The sequence below is a fragment of the Pseudopipra pipra genome, chromosome 3 (genome assembly GCF_036250125.1).
Source record: "Pseudopipra pipra isolate bDixPip1 chromosome 3, bDixPip1.hap1, whole genome shotgun sequence".
Classification (NCBI taxonomy): domain Eukaryota; kingdom Metazoa; phylum Chordata; class Aves; order Passeriformes; family Pipridae; genus Pseudopipra; species Pseudopipra pipra.
The window spans coordinates 104810880-104829625 of record NC_087551.1 but is presented as its reverse complement, the minus strand read 5'-3'; the positions used below and the strand labels follow the sequence as shown (position 1 = coordinate 104829625).

Below are 18746 nucleotides of genomic sequence, written 5' to 3'. Positions count from 1 at the left end.
CTGAATGTGTTGAAGTGCCTTCTCCCAGGGAAGGTCCAGTGGTCAGTGCACACTAGTCAGGCACAACTACATGCAGAGGAATGAAACTGTCACCTCCAAATTTCCGTGGGTTGGTGCTCATGAGTGGAAGTTTAAAATGTTTTTCCTGTGAAATACAGTCCTGGAGGTTTTTGTTGACACAAAATCTGTATTGGGTCAAAGAGGTGTGACTGAAGATCGCTGTGGTTGTGTGCTTTGGTCTCCTTTAACTGACCATCTTACAGTACAAAAGGATGCTCTCAGTGGACATAGTTCAGAGTCTGGTGTGTGTGGTGTGTGCTTGCTGGACATGTGACTTTCTGTGGCCTGAGCTGTCAGTTTGAGCTCATGGATGAAAATGGTCACTTCAGTTGGCCATTTGGAGGATGAGGGGTATGCTGAGCTGATTTACTGTATTCATTGTTTGCATCAGCATATTGCTTTCTAGGTTTTGTGCACGTTTTCATTAGGCAGGAGCTTAAATCTCAAAGTAAATATGTCAGCACTGCTTCTGAAATGTTTACAGAGGTTTTGGATTCTCCTACCCCGGCATTTTTTTGCTGTTCTTCATTTGGTATGTATTGTATCTGAAAGGAGGGGGTGTGACGTACTCCCTGCTATGTATACAACGTGCCACACAAATACTGCTTAAAAAGCAAGAAACAGCCTTCTTTCTCCTACGCAGGGGAAGAACAGATACAATATGTCTACGTGCCTCAAAAAAGCAGAGGCTTTAATGTGTTTATGTAAAGAAAGTGGGAAAATAACATTAAGGTGTCAACTTCATTTGACAGTTGATTTAATCTGTGCTGTTCCCAAAGGGAACCATCCCATGGGTGATGGTTTGCCACATGGTCTCATATCCTTGTGCTAGAATTGAGATGAACAAACACATGATTGCACTCATCATGAAGGACAGCTGTGTGGGAAAATTAACTTACTAAGAACTAGACCCCACCAAATTACCACTTTACCTCTCTCCCCCACCTACTAAGTACTCGTCCAGTCAGGTCAGGGTGATGAGGATGATGGTGTGGTTGGAGGAGCCCTAGCAGTGGCACATGGATAGGAACAGAAATGCAGGAGGGGATGACAAGCACTTGTATGGATTTAGATTTATTTATGGTTTGGATTTTATTTATTATAGATAGCCTATGTCAGTATAGTAGCTTTTTATTCTGTTATTTTCCCTTATTATCCTTAACTAACACATTTTAGAGGCAAGGATGAGTTGTTCCGTGCAACAAAAATTAATTTATTTTCTTGTTAATTACTCTTCCCCAGAGCAAAATTCTGTTTTGCTGAAAAATTTGAGGAGAACAATCTTGTATTGCATCTTTTGAAAAATTCCATTATGGGTTTTTGTTTGTTTAAAATATACTTAGTGGCAAGTTGCTTTTCATCAGCTGCGTGCTCACTTTGCTCTTGCATATTTTTCACCAGACTGATTTTTTCATATCTAACCTTTCAGCATCTGTTCTATGAAATTCTTGAGGTCTTGAAAAATGGGCAGGTAGAAACAGGAACACTTAGAAAAATTAAGTTTTTTCAATGTATTCTGTTACTTTTTCAAACTCTGCCTTGTGCTATATTTGAAAATGGGAAGGAATCATGAAAAAAAAAGAAGTAAGTCTCAAAATTTCACCTTCCATTTTTTGTTGTTGGGTTTTTTGGTTTTGGTTTTTTATTTTTAATAGCTATTTTAATTTTTCCCTAGAAAAGTTTAGGTTTAAAAAAAAAAAAAAAGGTTTAAAATCATCTCTTTTCCACTGCTTTCCTGCAGCTGTCCACATCATCAGTTGTAATTCCTTTTGACACCTGTTGCTTACATTATTCTTCAATCCAAACTGGGAATCAGGTTTTGTAACTCCATGGTCATACTTGAAAAAACTTGAATCCAGCATTAATTGTAGTTAATGTTGTATAGCAAAAGCAATTCTGTTTGCTCCCCAGTATTAATTTTAGAGTTAGGCAGTTACTCTGGATCTGTGCAAGAAGCAATCTGAAGAAACATTAATCCAGCCTTGAAAGCAAATGAGAAATGGGAATTGTGGGCATGTGGGGAATAGTGTTCTCCTATGCAGGTGGAAAAGCCTTTTCTTTGAGGTGAATTGCAAACTATATGTATTTAGCCAAATTACTCTTTTTAAGGTCTACTGAAAGGTTTACATAAAGAAAAAGAATTTCGTACTTCTCGGAAAGTGCACTGTATGGCTGTTTTATACTGGGATCTTGGTGTGGGTATTTTTAATCAGACTGCTACCTATTGGATTTGATTATATACCACTTACTTTACCTTAAGTTCTTCTTAGTTCTCAACTTGAAAAATAATGTTAGGAAGAGAGAGTGCCTGGCAGGTCTTGAGAGTCCTAGATTTCAGGATTTCACAAGCCCACAGGGTGAATTCTCTTGAAATGGATTTTGTCAGTTTATGAACTGTTTTGTTCTTTAGATGTTGACCTTATTTAAATTAGTCACAGATAAATGAATTCTGGGTATTTGAGCTCTTTGCATAGCAGCTTACAATTGCTCTTTTTTGCAGAAAATCTATTGTCAAATTACTGCTGCCTTTTTCAGGCAGAGTAAACAAATAATTCCACATGAATTCTTGGAAATAATTTGGAGTTTGAGGCAACAACAATTTATTTTGAACCTAAAAGACTAAAGCTTATAGATTATTGAGAGGAGGTGTCCTTAAGGGACATCTACAGTCCCATCCTCTCCTCAAATACCTTTTAAAAGACCAAACTCTCTAACCTTAATGTGAGCAGGCTCCTTTTTTTCTTAAATGTTAGCTGGGTGGGCTTGTTACCTGATCCTAATTTAATCCCTCTCATAGCCCCCATGATTCTTATTTTCTGAGATTCCCCCCCATCCCCAGAACGATTCATGAAATTTTCAGTTATTGTTCATGTATGATTAAAAGGGTCTCTTATTAGCACATGTCTGGCAGCAAAACAACTGCCCACTTTTCACATAGTAGGATATTAATTAATACCCTTACTGCACAGGCAGCAAGGCTGGGGATATGCTCTGGACCCAACCTGCAGGAAGTTACACTCACCTCCTGTGCAGAATGCCCTAAGCAGGAGCTACAGCTCAGCTGGAGAGAGGCTGGGTGTCCATTCCATGTCCACCACAGAGCTGAGCCCGGCGCTGGCATCCTTGGCACAGCACTCTGCCTGTAGGATAAAATTCAAAAACCCATTGTAGCCTGGATAGGGTACTGGTGCTGTCCAGTATTAGGGTTTTTTAATATATGGAGTATAGCAGGTTCTGGCACCCTCTAAAGTGTATTACTCACTGTAGTTGTAATGCCTTTGCTCTTTTCTAGGAGTTTTTCATCTAATTTTGTGCCAAATTGGCATGGAAAAAAATATTGTCATGGTTACAAACTTGAAATAGGACTTTAGCATTATGCAGTTAAATATGTGTACTGCTCTCTTAACTGGCTGGATGATGGAATTATTGGCCACCTTCAGCAGATGACATGAAAAGCTGAAAGCAGAGCCTGTGAGAGCTCTTGTTTAACTCACTTGCTTTTGCTATGGTATTGAGGCCAGAAGGGTATGGTATTTTTATGACAAATATGATTCCATATTCACTGAAATGGAAGCACTAACCATCCTCAGTGGGAATCTTCTTAACCACCTGAGAGTGGAATAAACTTCTGAGCTTTTGCTCTGCATTTCAGATTGAGAAAGGTTGTGTGAGTTTGAAGTGCTTCTTTTAGTACTGTTTTGTTATCTCTTCATTAAAATTAATTACTGAAATACCATTATCCTTCATTTTGTATTGATAAAGGCTTCATATCCTTTCTATATTTAATCTGGTCCTATGAGTACTACTGTCTTACCTCCCTAGCAGTTTCTAATGCACATTTGGTGAAGGATGAGATAGATACCTTGCACTGCTGTAGGGGTTTTCTGAAACAAGTGACAGGTATTTTTCTAAGATAATAAAGAAGATCCCACTTTCATGCCTGAAAGTAAGTATTTCATTCACCTGAAATACTTAATGCATCCACAAATGGATTGTGTTGGATCCAGCTTTCCTCCTTGTTTTTATGAAGTGCAAAGTGCCATCCAAAACATGGTATGGACCATGCATAAAGGTGAAAGAGAGCATGTGTTCATGGAAGGGATGAATTATCATGTCCTGGTTATTTCTGATGGAACCAATAGAACTGCATTTCTCTCCAGAGCTAAAATTTTGAAATTTTGCTGATAGAATCTGTATATGGAAGATTCAAGCCTCCACTAGGATTCATGTAGTTGTTGGGTTTAGGGTTCACATTAGAAATATTTGGCCAAAGGGCTTTCTATTTTGTCTTATTAAAGACAGCATGCTCTGAATGCTACTCATGAGTACTCCAAAAACTCAGACTTGAAATCAAAGTCTGGTCATTACGGTAGCTTATTACTAAGAAGGGCTGCATCCAGCATGAGTTAGTCAGTGGCAGTGGTTTTATTTATAAATGGGCTCAGATTGCTTAAGTGTGTGCTGGTTCTGTGGTGGCATGAGGATAAGTGGTGAGCGCTGCCAGGCAGTGATCCCATACAGTGATTCAGGACTGGCATTTTTTAGTTCAGAACATAGAAACAGGCTTTGGTATCATTGGAATAGAAAGCAGGTTTTAAAAGCCAAAATCTGCCATGAAGTCTCTATTCCTTTTAGTTCTTGTTGCTGTTTTTATTGTTGTTGTTGACAGTAAGATAAAATTGTTTTCAAAGTGATCCACTGAAGTTAATTTAGCTGACCATTTTTGGCAGGATCTTCATGTAAAATCCCTTTTGAAACATGGCCATGGTCTTTTCAGAACATCTGTTTGCATAACATGTATTTCATAAATAAGATGCATGTTTTTTTTTAAAAGCCTGAATCATCCTCCCTACCTTTATTTTTAAGCTAAACATTTCCAGCATAAATATAAACAGCTTCTGCAAATGCAAGCTAAGCCTGTTGCTCTGTAGCCTTTGCAGCCCTATTCCTCTCCCTTCTCTTTCTTTCCCATCTCCCACACACCTACCTTCCTCTTGCTCCTACTTCCCCAGGTGCTGTGATATTACAGAAAGCTCAATGAGTTTCAAATATTCCTCCTTCCCCAACTCCAAAAGATAAATTTGAAAAATATTTACAATAAAGGGTGTAACTAAAGGCCATTTTGAAGTCCAAAAGTGCTGAGCAATCTATAGCATTTACATCCCTCTTAGGCACTATTATTTTTTAAGCAAAGAAATTGTGAAAAGTAACATAAAAGTACTTTATTAACCAACAAGGTTAACAACATGCTTCACATGCAAATTTTACATTCATGAACTGCATTATCAAGTTATTTTTCTCTTTGGTGTTAGTATTCACTGAAAATGTTATTTTAATTAACTTTTATTTAACTGTTAAAATATAGATACTGATTTATGTGCAACTCTTACCTTTCCCTACTCTGTTGTTATATGATTGGTAGCTGCTTAGCAAGATCACCACTTTCCTCATTAAATTCAGAAGGGTTTTCTGTTTTGCTTGTTTATCACAAGGTGACAGACCCTTTCCAGTGTATACCTGAGATTTCTTGCAGCTTGAGGAAAGAAGCAGTCTGGAACACTGTAAACTTAATGTAACTGATAGACTGGTTCAACATCCATGTCTCAGATGGGATTTTCCTGTGAGGTTTTTCCCTTTAATGCTACTTTCCCTCACTTTTTGAAAGATAATGGAATTTTTTAGTCACGTGAAGTATTTTGGCTATAAAACCCAGCTAAGTAAGCCCAGCTTATGTTTGCTTTCACTTTTTAAATAAGATTAAAGAAAACTTCCAGAATAAAAGGAAAGTCAAATCAATGTTGTTTTATGTTGCCAGTCTCATGGGACTCAAGATGCCATAGGAATATAGGAAAGATTTTAAGTGCTATTTGCTTCAGAGCTACAGACATGTAAATCTCAGCCATTTGTGTCCCGTTCATGCAAGGTCCATAGATAACTTGAAACATCTAAACAAATTATCCTCACCTGAAACATCATGGAGAGGGTGACTGTTCTTTCCATACACTCCAATGTGAACTTGGTTCATTTGCTTCTGATGGGGGCTGGGTAAATGAATCCTGTACCGATACATGGGTATAAAAATGTGTCTGTTGTCTTAAGAACAGTAATAAGACTAAATAGAAAAAGTATTTTTAATAATTCTTGTCTACTAATGTAGAAATGTGTACTGTAGCTCGTCTTAACTGATGAGTTTTGAAGTTATCTCGTTCCTTTTAATTCAAACAAATAGTCACTAAGTTCTAAGATTCACCTTCAAAGTAATTTTTTCCTTCCCTAAAAATTAAAATTCTATCTTTACAAGCTAATACAAAACTAAGTAAAAAAAAAATAGTTGTATCTCTGTAGAAATCTGCTGGGGCAACATCATTGCAATCCCATATATAAGTCATCTAGTCTTTGGTCAGTGCTTGTCATCTTCATGTTTTAAAGCAAGAGAAGACTTGTCTAACATGCCTATGTTCTGGTCATAACATCACTCCTGGATGTCACATTGCTGTGTAAATCCCATAGGATTAGATTTGAATGGGAAAATTGATCTACTTTCAAATGTCATTTCTCTGAACAATAAAGGTCTACAGGTCACTCCCACCCTGAAAACTGATTATTGGCAGATCTGGATTTATTTTAGTGGCAGAAATGATCTCTGGCATACTGAGAAAAAATGTATTTTTAACAGTAGCGTATCTGTGTTTTACAAAAGGAGAAATAAATTACTCTAGTTAAGGAAACCCAGAGCAAAGTCAAAGTGGAGTAATATCCCACTGCTCCGTCCATTGAAAGGCCTGATTTTATCCCCAAGCTGCAAGAAAAGTGAACAATTCTTTGTAATTGAGCTGTGGAGCTCATAAAAGAGAGGGACTGATGCGTTATCCTATTTTCTAATAACATTGCTTTATGATACTGCTGCTCTTTAAAATGCTGCATTTTGAGAAGAGGCATTATGAGCCAGAGCATAGAAAAACTGTACTATTTTTCCTTCCTTGCTATAAAAAGCAGAGACTTGGATGTTAGCAGAATGGCAGTGCAGTATAATTGTATATTAAAAAAAATCTACATCAGTATGGAGTTACTCATAGTCAAGCTGGATATAGTGTTAAGTAGAACTGAGTAATCTTGCCATTTGTATTGCAGCTTCCTTTTGACTTTGTGCATTTTGCTTTTCTGTTTCTTAGATGCACAGCCCACAGATGGAGAAAGGGAGGTATGGAATCAGATCAGTGCAGTTTTACAGGACTCGGAAAGTATGCTTGCAGACCTTCAGGCTTACAAAGGAGCAGGACAAGAAATTAGAGATGTATGTTTGTTAATGAGAGTTCTTTGGAAGCAAAATCAAGCAAAACTCAATGTGTTCCTAGCTTCTGTTCTCTATCCAAGGACATTGAATGAATTTATATGAAAGTCTCATTAAAATTGTATTTATAAAATGCATTACAGATTATGCATAATATTCAATATAAATGCCTAATGTGAAGTCATTAAATGATGGCTGTTGGAACTTCTTTTAGGTTTTTGTTAGTAATTAGTAATTATTTTTCACTTTAAGAAACACCATTTTATATACCCTGTTTCATGTATCTCCTAGTAGAGAAGTTGAGGACATGGAAGAAATAATACTTGGATGTTAGAAACACATGACAAAAGTAGTTGTTCTTCTGTGTAAGTGGAATAATGAACCACAGTAAATTTTAACCTTACATCCACTTTATTCTGTGAAACTGGTCCTGAAGTACAGTTTTGAACTGTAACTTACAATTTTTCTCAGGTGACCAAACCTTTTCCTGCATCAGCTTTGCAGTTACTGTTACTGTGAGCTGTTGATTACTTAAGAACTTCAACATGTTGAAGATCTCAAAATCATCAAAACCTTGAATAAAAGGCTACTTCTGTAACCAGTAGTCATATAAAAGGCTTTTTACCTGGTGCTTTTACAATAGTTTTGTTCCCAAGAGAATACACTGACACCCTATGTCAGTGGTGCACTGTAATGAATGATTTTAAATCGGTATGTTACAGGGGGACAGGGAAGGTGGAAAACATGGTATTTTTTTTATTTATTAATTTTCTGTTCCTATGTAATATAATTTCTCAGAATTGTTCTGTGTTTTATAATACTTACTTTCTAAAATAATGTAGAAAAATTACAGACTGCCTTTTGCTTGTTATTTGTTTATCACAGTTCTTTACAGTAATATTTTCATTTCAGGCAATACAAAATCCCAATGATATCCAGTTGCAAGAAAAAGCATGGAATTCAGTCTGCCCTCTGGTTGTAAGGCTGAAGCGCTTTTATGAGTTTTCACTCAGATTAGGTGAGCCCTGTTTTAGTATGTTTGTTTAATAGGTTATTTATATATAGCAAAATAGAAACTTTCTTTATACACAGATTTTTAAAGAATTAATATTCTTTCTGTTTGATATCAGCAGACATTTAACTGCATTACATTTTTCAAGGCATATTTTTAATCTTAATTTAACTTTCTCATCTCTATAAACACAAAAAATTATATAATTGCTCTTTGAATTAGGACTCTGGAAGAGAAAAAGTTTGCAAGAATATATGTATGAAGTGGAAGAGCTCCCAAAGCAAGGGAATTCTACAGCATCCTGCTAACTAAGTCTTTCACTTTTTGAGTTATGCTGGTAATTATAGCCACAAGAGCTGATTTATATTACTATCAGTGCCTAGGAGTACACTTTTAGTAACAGAGATGCCAGAATAATCTATACTGAGCTGATGGCTAATTGGGGAAGATGAAAGAGAAAGAGTTGAATATCTTGAATGAATATAAGAGTTGAATGCAAGAAAAATGCTTCCTCTAGAATTCTTGATAGGGACCCCAGATAAAGGGAAAAGAGCTCAGTGATACAAAATGGAGAGAAAATGGCAGAGCCTGAAGAGGCAGGTGTCTTTGACTAATGTTTCTCACTTTAGGATAGTAAGAAAAAGCATTTCTGTTAGGGCTCTGCATGTTCAGAGGGTTCCTTCCCTTCAAAAGCCGTATATTTAGATATGCACTTAAAACTTTGTCATAATGTGGACTGACTAGAATTTGTGCTTCTGATTTTATATTCAGAGAAAGCCCTGCAGAGCTTACTGGAATCATTGACCTGCCCTCCTTACACTCCGACTCAGCACCTGGAACGGGAACAGGCTCTAGCAAAAGAGTTTGCAGAAATATTACATTTTACTCTTCGTTTTGATGAACTTAAGGTTAATAAAATCTTTTAATACATTTTGATTTTACCATGTGTTTTGAACCAAAACTGATTATTTCCTATTTGTCTTCTTGAAAGATGAGAAACCCAGCAATTCAGAATGACTTCAGTTATTACAGGCGGACAATAAGTCGCAACAGAATAAACAACATGCATGTAAGTAAATAAACTCTGATCTCCTGCTCACACTGAGGTATTTATCAGGATACATTTATGCCATTTATAGTAAAGTTTTTGCTTTTGATTCGCTAGCTGTCGTGTTCTCTCCTTCACACTGAGAGTTAATCAGCAGTCCGGATGAAGTGATTAGAGTGGAACTATTCATGCAACAATCTGCTTGCTGACATGAACGTGTACTGTATCTTTTTCTTGCTGCTGGCAAGATTTTAAAGAGCTTTACTGACTGTTTTTTCTCCTGTTTTCATCAGCTAGATATTGAGAATGAAGTGAACAATGAAATGGCCAATAGGATGTCCCTGTTTTATGCAGAAGCCACACCAATGCTGAAGACACTCAGTAATGCAACGACACATTTTGTATCAGAAGTAGGTAATGGGGGAGAAAGGTCTAACACAAGCATCCTTGATTTTAATTTTGCATGATGGTTTACTGAACATGGACTTCTTTTTTTACCTTCCAGAACAAAACGTTACCAATTGAAAATACGACGGATTGTCTAAGTACTATGGCCAGTGTATGTAAAGTCATGTTGGAAACACCGTAAGTTTTATCTTAAATCTTGGGGGTTTTGTATGAGAGAAACCTGTATTGTATTTTAAGTTGCCACCTGGGGCACCTCAGTTTTTTCCAATAAAAACTGTATCTTTGCCTTAAGTTGTTACCACTTTTTGTACACAAAGCACAGCCTGGTATTAGAAAACCTTGCCTCCTGTTTTAACCACCTTATGATGTTTTCCATGAATCAGCATTAAGTTTTGTTCGAGGGAGCTTACATGGTCAGCCTGCATTTCAACAAAAGGTTAAAATATGAGTGGAATCTCATGCACTCATAGGCTTCAGTGTCCGTGTCTTGTCTAGCCTGGCCCATAGGCCAACTGCTGCCTCCTGTTTGCCCATGCTGCTCAATTATTAGCACACAAAGGCAAGATTTTGGCTCTTCCACGCAGAGCTTTAGCAAATGATACACAAGGACTATTTCAAGGATCATTGAAGTAGATATTTTTTTGGATGTAGCCATCTTATTCTAGATATGAAAAAATTCAGCTGTATGATTTTTTCATTCATATGAATGTATTCAGCTATACAGTTGTGTTCATATCTACTGGTGTAGATAATAGCCAGTGGGGTTGTTTATTATTGTTTTGCTGTGCATTTAGCGGAGTATTTTTTAGGTTAGATGTCTCTTTAGTGGAAAACACATACCAGATAGAGCCAAAGTAGAGCTTTCTGCCTTTGAATCATTTGCTCATGGTGCCATGTAAAAGGCAGAATTTCTGAGGTTTGTTTATGAAAATTCTGGAGAAGTATATATTGGGGCAGGACTCATCTCACAACCCCAGGACATCGTAGGAATAGTAATTGAAAAGTAGCCGTATGTGTCAGCTCTTTTTTTGGCCAAAGAAGAGAAACAAAGTTATGAGTCATCTACTAGAAGATTATCTGATATTTAATTCTAATTTTGGGATAATCAAGCATTATCACATCAAAATGTCTGTAGCCTTTAAATCTGTTCGTGTTATGATGCTGTGTAAGAATAAAAGTTCAAATTGGAAACTGAGAGGTACTGTAGTACAGATTTTAATATTTTTAATGTCATTTAAGTGAAAAAATCAAGTTTTGTATTGAAAATAAATTGATATTTATATTGAAATATTTCTACATATTATTTATATTTATAAATTAATTTATATTGAAATGAATTTTCTGTTGAAATTAATGACACTAAACAAATCTATGTATTATCTTCTCAAAATAATATTTGTTAGAATAAATATGATAATTTCTTTTTTTCCCAGTTTCTATTTTTCTCTGCTGCAGTTCATTTTTCATTTCCTGACAATGGTTTCAGGGATTACAGCCTAGAGGGGCTGTCTTAACAGTGCCATCCATAGTCTTATGAAAAGTCAGAGAAAAACTCTGGAATTAATTCAGACGAGTCCTATCTAGTGGTACTTCATACTGAGACTCCAGTGTGTTGGGTCTCTGAAATTAAACAGAAGTATGATCAGTCTCCATCATATTTCATGAAGTTTTCTCTGAAGTTATCATCACATACATTTTGTGAAGTGAGGATCTCAACTGTGCATGAGTATTAGCAGAGGTTTACATCTCTCTATTTGCTTTCTAACCATTCTTCTAAATTGACAAGGGCTTATGATACTCAAAGATCTTTGAAGTCTTACTAAGGTGCATCTTCAGCCTTAAAATACACTTTTGGTTCAGATTTCATGCACTCACTGTCTAATTTTTTTAAATTGTCTAGTAAAAGTCAAGACTATTTGTTTCTTTTGTTCTGTTTTCCAGAGAGTATAGGAGTAGATTCACCAGTGAAGAGACCCTTATGTTCTGCATGCGAGTAATGGTGGGAGTTATTATTCTGTATGATCACGTTCATCCTGTGGGAGCTTTCTCAAAGACATCAAAGATTGATGTAAGAGATGCTTTTCTTTAATACTCTGTAGGTTTGGGAATACTAGTCTGCAGCTCTCTTTCAGCACAAGCTTATGACTTGGTACAAATAATTTTAATTCCTTTTGGATGGCAAAATTTAGAATTTGTCTTCACCTGTGTACTTTAATACATCAGTTCGTTTGAAAGTAAAATAAGGATCAACTTTTTTTCTTTGCATTTTCTTCCAGATACAGATAATAATTTTTTTTTTGTTAGGTCTGCTTTCTTGCCAAGTTACAGTAAAATAATTTTTTATTACCTCTACCCTGGAATATGGTCCATGGTCATAATTTTTTTTAATCATGTATTTTATTGACCCTGAAATGCTCTTTTTGGCAGTAGTTCTCTTGTAAATAAGTAGATATTCAACATTGTCTCTGCTTTGTGTGAGATCTGAAGTAGCAGAACTGAAATGTTACTGTTGTAATGCTGATAATGATCCTTCAGTTTTAGCATTAGCATGGCCAGTCACAGGGAAATCAACCTTATTTTTCCTTTTGAAAAATTGCAAGCACACATAAAAAAAGCACTCTTATTTTTTTCTATATGGTTTTACAAACCTAAATCTTATGCATGACGTCTTTCAGCAGAAATAATCTGTTATTCATGAAAAAAGATGCCAAGTCTTTCCCTTTACAAGACAGCTCGCTTCAAAAGAAAAGAAAAAACGTATATATTATTGCCCTCCCTGACCCTGGGTCTTCATTAGCATTTTGCATCTGCAGATACCAGTGTTTTGCCGCATCTCCTCTTTGACTCTATGCAGAGGGAAAGATGTGTCACAGAGAGGTGAATTGATCTGCTCAAGGTCATGAAGCAGATGGAGCGTGGGACTTGAATGCAGATTTCCTGACTGCCAGTTCAGTTTCTTGCCTACAGAGATAACACAAGTGAAATTTTGATAGGACCAAATATACATACAGTGTGTGTACTTTGTTTCTCACGTTTATCCTAAAGCCCTGTAATCTTACAGTAAAGTTATGGAGAGGCAAATGGGAAGCGGGAGGTGTATGACTCAGGTTTTTTTTAATGACTACATGGTCCCAATCTTGACTAAAACTAATTAGTTTAGGGATTCTTCTCAAATTAAAACATCTTATAATATTTCAGATGATGAGTTTGTTTTACTGTGAAAAACAATCCTTTTCTCCCACTTCTTGGGAGCCATTTCAAGAGAATTTCAGGGACAGTGGAGTATATTACCCTTTCCTTACTCTTTCAAAACTGGAGGCTGTATTTCAAGCTGTTAATTACAGGCTCCTAGCTTAGGCAGCCTGATAGCTTCTCTTTTTGACTGTTCTAGGGATTCTGATTCTAACAAAAATGAAAAAGAACTGTTTGAATTTTCATCCCCTTTGAGGGGGATCTGACAGGACATGTACACCTCTACTGAGTGAAGTGCATATAGTCTTGAGTGTCTCTGGTTTGGGAACAGTAGCGGTGTCACTTCAAAACACGTGGTGCTACCCAGAGAGTTTCATCTGATCTGCTATTTGCAAAGCTAGTTATGCTTTCCAGGTAGAAATGAGCCAACTGAGCAGTAATCAGTGTCTGTTAGGCTGGTCACTGCCAAGGAGGCTGAACTACTTTTCTGAGTAATTTTTGTTGGCAAATAAATGGACCCTGACTTCAGTTAAGTTTTTCATCAACCACTTCCTTAATAAGGCAGAGGTGCCTTTTAACTGCAAAGAAAATACTGGTGCATAGATTTAGCACTCTAATGTGACCTGGAAAATTAGAAGATTCAGATCTTGAGTCAACCATGCCTTGATCTGTCATTTTGAATAAGATGGAATTCATCTAGACTAATTTCTGGATAACTTTATTAGATGTCTTCATAGCAGTGGGAAGAAATAGGTACTTCTGGGGCATAATTCATTACATATAAAAGTGTGTTCTGAATAGGTTAGAGAGATTTCTTGTTTCTCTCTATTGAATAGATAGGGAGTCTGTAGAGTGGGTCAAATGAGTTCTACCCCTGCTTTCTCTACTTCATTTCCCTTTTTGTAAGTTTGGACAGAGTTTCAACCTGTTTTTTGCAGTCTCTACAAAGATGTTCATTCAGTGTAGTGTTTAAAGTCAACATCATGGACTTCTTATCTCAGATTAAATTTGTAACCCCTTGTTATGAAAATAATCATAAGATGTCACCAGTTAATTTTACAACTAAAAACTGAATACTGAAAATTACTTCCTTGTCTTCAAACATAAAAAGTCGAAGTTAAAACATCTCTTCTGATAGTTGCTAACAACGAGATGGAACTCCCCAAATCTTTTTTTTTTAGCTTGTATCAGCTGTTCTTAATTTTTTTTTTCTAACTTGGAATTGGAGAAATCATATTCAAGTGAAAATATATATATACTTGATATGTAATTTACTCTCTACAAATGCTTATTAAAGGAGATGTTTTCTCCAAAGTTGGGTTTTTAACTTAGATATAATTGTTAATAAGTTTTAGTGCTTTTATTGTGTCATATAAAGCAGCATTAACACTCAGTAGGAAAAAAACCCTGCCTGTCTATGGTGAAATTTTTCCTTGTTTTCAGCTAGTGCAGTTCATATATTATTGTTCAATAGTGGCATGCTTCTGTTCCCAGATGAAGGGATGCATAAAAGTTTTAAAGGAACAACCACCTGACACTGTGGAAGGACTTCTGAATGCTCTCAGGTATGTATGGAATAATTGTGTGATTCAGTCTTAGAAAGTTATCTCTTTATAATTAAGACTCTTCACCTTAGAAACTTGATTTATTAAGACTGTCCTTTGAGGTTTGCCTTCATTACCTGGAGTTTTCTTAAGTAGCATTCATTTCTCTCAGTTTCATTTCAGTTGGATAAGCAAGGATTATAAATATTGTCAACAGTGTATCTAAGCTAAGATTTGTTATATAAAATGCCTCAGCAACTAGAACATTTTAGAAGCCAAGTGTAGGATTTCTATTTCTCAAAGTTGGAAAAAAACCCAATAAAGCTCTTCAGTCTTCCCAGGACATTTAAGAAAGCTGCTTTAAGTAATAGATTATGCCAAAAGTCAGTCTGGATTCCTAAGTGCTTTTAATATTTACCATATTTCTTATGTCTTTCCATGATTTTGCTTCTTTTGAGGCTTTTAACTGGGGAAAAAAAAGGGAGAAAATTTTGACCCAAATTATGACAGTGTTGTAGGTGGGTAGAAAACAGAATTTAGCCACAATTCTCCATCTTTTAGAAGGGAATAATTTATTGCAAAGAGTATTTAGAAGATGAAGAGCACCAGACTATTACCAGTTAAATTCCAGTGAAACATGTAAATTCCTCCTTTGTGAAACTGAACTGTGCTGATTTCAAAAAGAGGCTTCCAGTTTTCAGACTTTCCTAATGCCCATTCATTTTATAAAATATTATTTTAACTTGTAATTTCTAGGTTCACTACAAAACACCTGAATGATGAATCTACTTCAAAACAAATTCGAGCTATGCTGCAGTAGTATCCTGAGACAAGTAGATGTTTGTATTGATCACAGAAGATGTGTATGTTTACATAATTTAATACAGTTTGATGTTAATACTTGTGTGTATTTACATAACCATTTTCTTCACATTGCTAAAATATATGAATCTGTTCATAACCTGACTGACTTTATATAGTGCAGCCTGTTTTTATGCTAGGCTTTATCTTCTGACCTTTAAAATACTTTTTTACTTAGATACTTCAGTTATGACAGTTTATCTGTGCATTTTAATCCTTAAAAACCTTCTCTATCAGAGAATTAAGTAGTAGTGAAGACAAAATGGAAATCAAATAAACTGAAATGTCAAAGGTACCACAAAAAAGGAGCTTTAAAGAAGGAGAAAGTTAACATGAGGGAAAGGAAAATTCATTGGATGTGTTTTAAGAACATGTGCATAGTTTTTTGGTCAGTTTTAGGATCTCATCAAACTACTATGAATAGGAGAATACCTGAATGTTCATCACTCTCATAAAACACATTGTCTTTCCTGTAATAAGTGGAGATCCACCTAATTTTAAGAATTATGTGCTGGCTGTCATCCAAAAATGTATTGCAAAGAGATAATTTTACCTTTTTAATTAAGTATAATGTACCTTTCAGCAATTGAGGAAATTAATATCCTTTTTCAGATTCAATATAAATAAACAGAAAATGTGTTTAAAAACCATTGATAAATTTTGAAAATTCTGTATAATTTTATTAGATTTAGAAAGAAAAGGGAAAATACTAATGCCTTGACTTAATTGGAAAGAGTTTGTCAGTGTAAATATATCACAATGAACATTAGCTCTTTGGCAGCTCTAGCTGGTAAGTAATTTTTTTGCTGATCTAAACTGGGACACTCTTCTGTAGCAGCAAATTTCCCTAGTGTCAAATTGGCCTCATCAAACTAGGGATGATATAAATTTAAGAGCTGAGCTGTTCTTAGGAACTCTATCAAGTTCCTTACAGTGTTATTCATTAGATGATTCAGAGTCAACACAGAAATATTTGTCAGCTGACTGCTCTTCATTGGTTTTTGAGATGTGATTGATACTTCAAGGAGTTGAGTTCCTTGCTGCGTTGTTTGTTCTTACTTTCTAGTAAATTTTCCAGTAAATGGAATAGAAATACTTTGCCAAAAGCAGCAAAGTGCTCATGCTCTGTTAAGTGTGTGTCTTCTGGGTGGTCTGCGGTTGCTGTACATATTTTTGCAGAGGTCACGTTCTAAAAATGTGTTTGATTTTGTGTACTTTGCTTGCATTATATGTGTGAAAACTCCAGTGCTTGTGCACAGATTCAGATTTACATTTGCTTATTCCTGTGTACATATATCAGGGTTTGTATGCTTTCACTGGAATTTTCATGCATATCACTTCTAAAAACATTACCTTAAGACTTTGAAGATGCATTTGGTCTGCTGAAACTTGGCTGCGCTGTGACAAATTGTATCATTGAACTCAGCTCTTAAACAGTATTAATATTACAAGTTCTCTGGAATAGGGATTGACTTAAGAGTTTATTTCTGAGCAGAACAACCACTATGACGTTTCTCAGACCTGATCAGAACCCACAGGTGCCAACATCATACAGTGGTGATACTGGACAGCAGCACATCTCCAGCATTCCTGTCACACGCCTGCGGTTGCAGCAGCCGATCACTGTGTTGTTGTCGGGAACAGAATTAGAACTCACATTAGTTTTTGTTTGTTTTGTTGTTTTTTTCTGGAAGCAATGGTCACACTGTTTTTTCCCAGTAGTAAATCCACTGTTTACAAGCTCCATTTTTAATGAGAGGACATTTAAAAATGTATATTAGGGAAAATCCTGCTTTGTTCATAGTCACTTCCAGTTAGGTGAATCTAGGTGGATGACAGACCATTCTGTTGAGCTTTGAAGTTAATACATGCTTACCTGCAATTATTTGTCAAACATTGAAGTCTTCTCTTTAAGTAGCCCAGAGAAAAGCTATTCGTCACTTGTATAATAAAAGTGTAAACCTTAAATCATTCCGTGAGTTGTCATGTGCTGTTTGCTGAAGTCACAGAATTTCTTTGCCTGCTTTGATGTTTTTGTACAGAAGTTTGTTTGAAATAATAAAAAGTTTGGTACAGTAAGCATTGGGACTCCCTGTGTTTAGAGACAACATAAACAGGTTGTGAAATACCTCATTTAATGTTTTGGATCAGTGATACAGTAGTCTCACATTTATGTATCCAGTTTATATTTTATTTTAAAACCATTGAAGATGTTTCACTTGTACACCACAATAGTATAACCTCACGTCACTTAAACAATTCCTGTCTTTTTCTGACAGTTCTTGACACTTGTCTGTCATCTTGATAAGGTGAAAATGCTGATATTGCTGAGGGCATGAATCTCTTTTCTGTGACTTTTATATCTTCACATTAGTCATCCTAGCCTATGGTGGCCATCTCAGGTTTGTGTTTACAGTCAGTAAGGTCACCAGAGGATGATTGATTTAATCATAAGGTAAGTGCAAATGAATTACTTTCGGAAGAATAGCTGTGTAGACTAGTGGTCAGAGTTATTGTTCTCCATTTTGATGGTGTTTCTTCTTATTTTGTCTCATCATTATGTAAGAATACATGTTTGTAGTATGATAAATATTTAAGCCTTGTAGTGATAGCACTTCGGAATGTTCATAAATGACTGTGAACAGTTTGGGTCAGAAGAGCCCTACAAATTTGCTAGTTTTGTGGTGGAAGAAAATACTATTTTAGAGTAGTATGAATTTGAAAGGCTAAAGTTTGTCACTTCAAATGAATGTGTTTGAAACATAATTTATGACTTCTAGGTAGATTTAGGAAAACTCTGCACCATTTTTTCATACCATATCTGAACTAAAGCAGTCCAGGTGTCCAATTCTCAGTCTGTCAAGGTCTCTGCGTGGCAACAAAACCATCTGGTGTATCAACAACTCCTCCCAGTTTTGTATCATCTGCAAAATTCCTGAAGGTACACTCTGCCCTGCCCTTTGCATCACTAACGAAGATGTTAAATGGTATTGTTCCCAGTATCAGCCACTGGGGTACACCAGTAGTGACTGGCCTCAAGATGCATTTCGTGCTGCTAATGACATCCCCTTTGAGCCTGGAGTTCAGCCAGTTCTCAGTATACCTCACTGCCTGTTTATCTCATCCATGGTTCATCAGTTTATCCATGAGGAAGTTATGAGAGGCAGTATCAGAAGCCTTGCTAAAGTCAAGATAAACAAGCCTTCAGGGACATCAGCCAGCTCACTCGACATTTGTGGTGCATCTCATCAGGTCCCATAGACTTGTGTAGGTCCAGTTTGTTTAAATGTTCCCAACGTGATCCTTCTCTGCCAAAAGTTAAGTCTTCCT

At 36.1% G+C, this 18746-nt stretch overlaps 1 protein-coding gene across 8 annotated transcripts in view; it reads left to right on the top strand.

Moving 5' to 3' along the window:
• The window catches only part of CYRIA (CYFIP related Rac1 interactor A), a 53878-nt gene extending 36383 nt beyond the window's left edge, over positions 1 to 17495 (top strand). For 5 of the 8 annotated variants that reach the window (XM_064650569.1, XM_064650562.1, XM_064650566.1 and 2 more), the window contains 9 exons: positions 7233 to 7354; positions 8264 to 8369; positions 9135 to 9271; positions 9355 to 9432; positions 9705 to 9821; positions 9917 to 9996; positions 11761 to 11887; positions 14455 to 14576; positions 15312 to 17495. In XM_064650569.1, coding sequence (XP_064506639.1) covers positions 7304 to 7354; positions 8264 to 8369; positions 9135 to 9271; positions 9355 to 9432; positions 9705 to 9821; positions 9917 to 9996; positions 11761 to 11887; positions 14455 to 14576; positions 15312 to 15375 — 882 coding nt within the window. In that variant the 5' untranslated portion in view covers positions 7233 to 7303 and the 3' untranslated portion in view covers positions 15376 to 17495. Of the gene's footprint in view, positions 1 to 7232; positions 7355 to 8263; positions 8370 to 9134; positions 9272 to 9354; positions 9433 to 9704; positions 9822 to 9916; positions 9997 to 11760; positions 11888 to 14454; positions 14577 to 15311 lie in introns of those variants that run through there. The other 3 variants (XM_064650567.1, XM_064650568.1, XM_064650570.1) reach the window with 2 other exon arrangements.
• The last annotated feature ends 1251 nt before the right edge of the window (positions 17496 to 18746 follow it).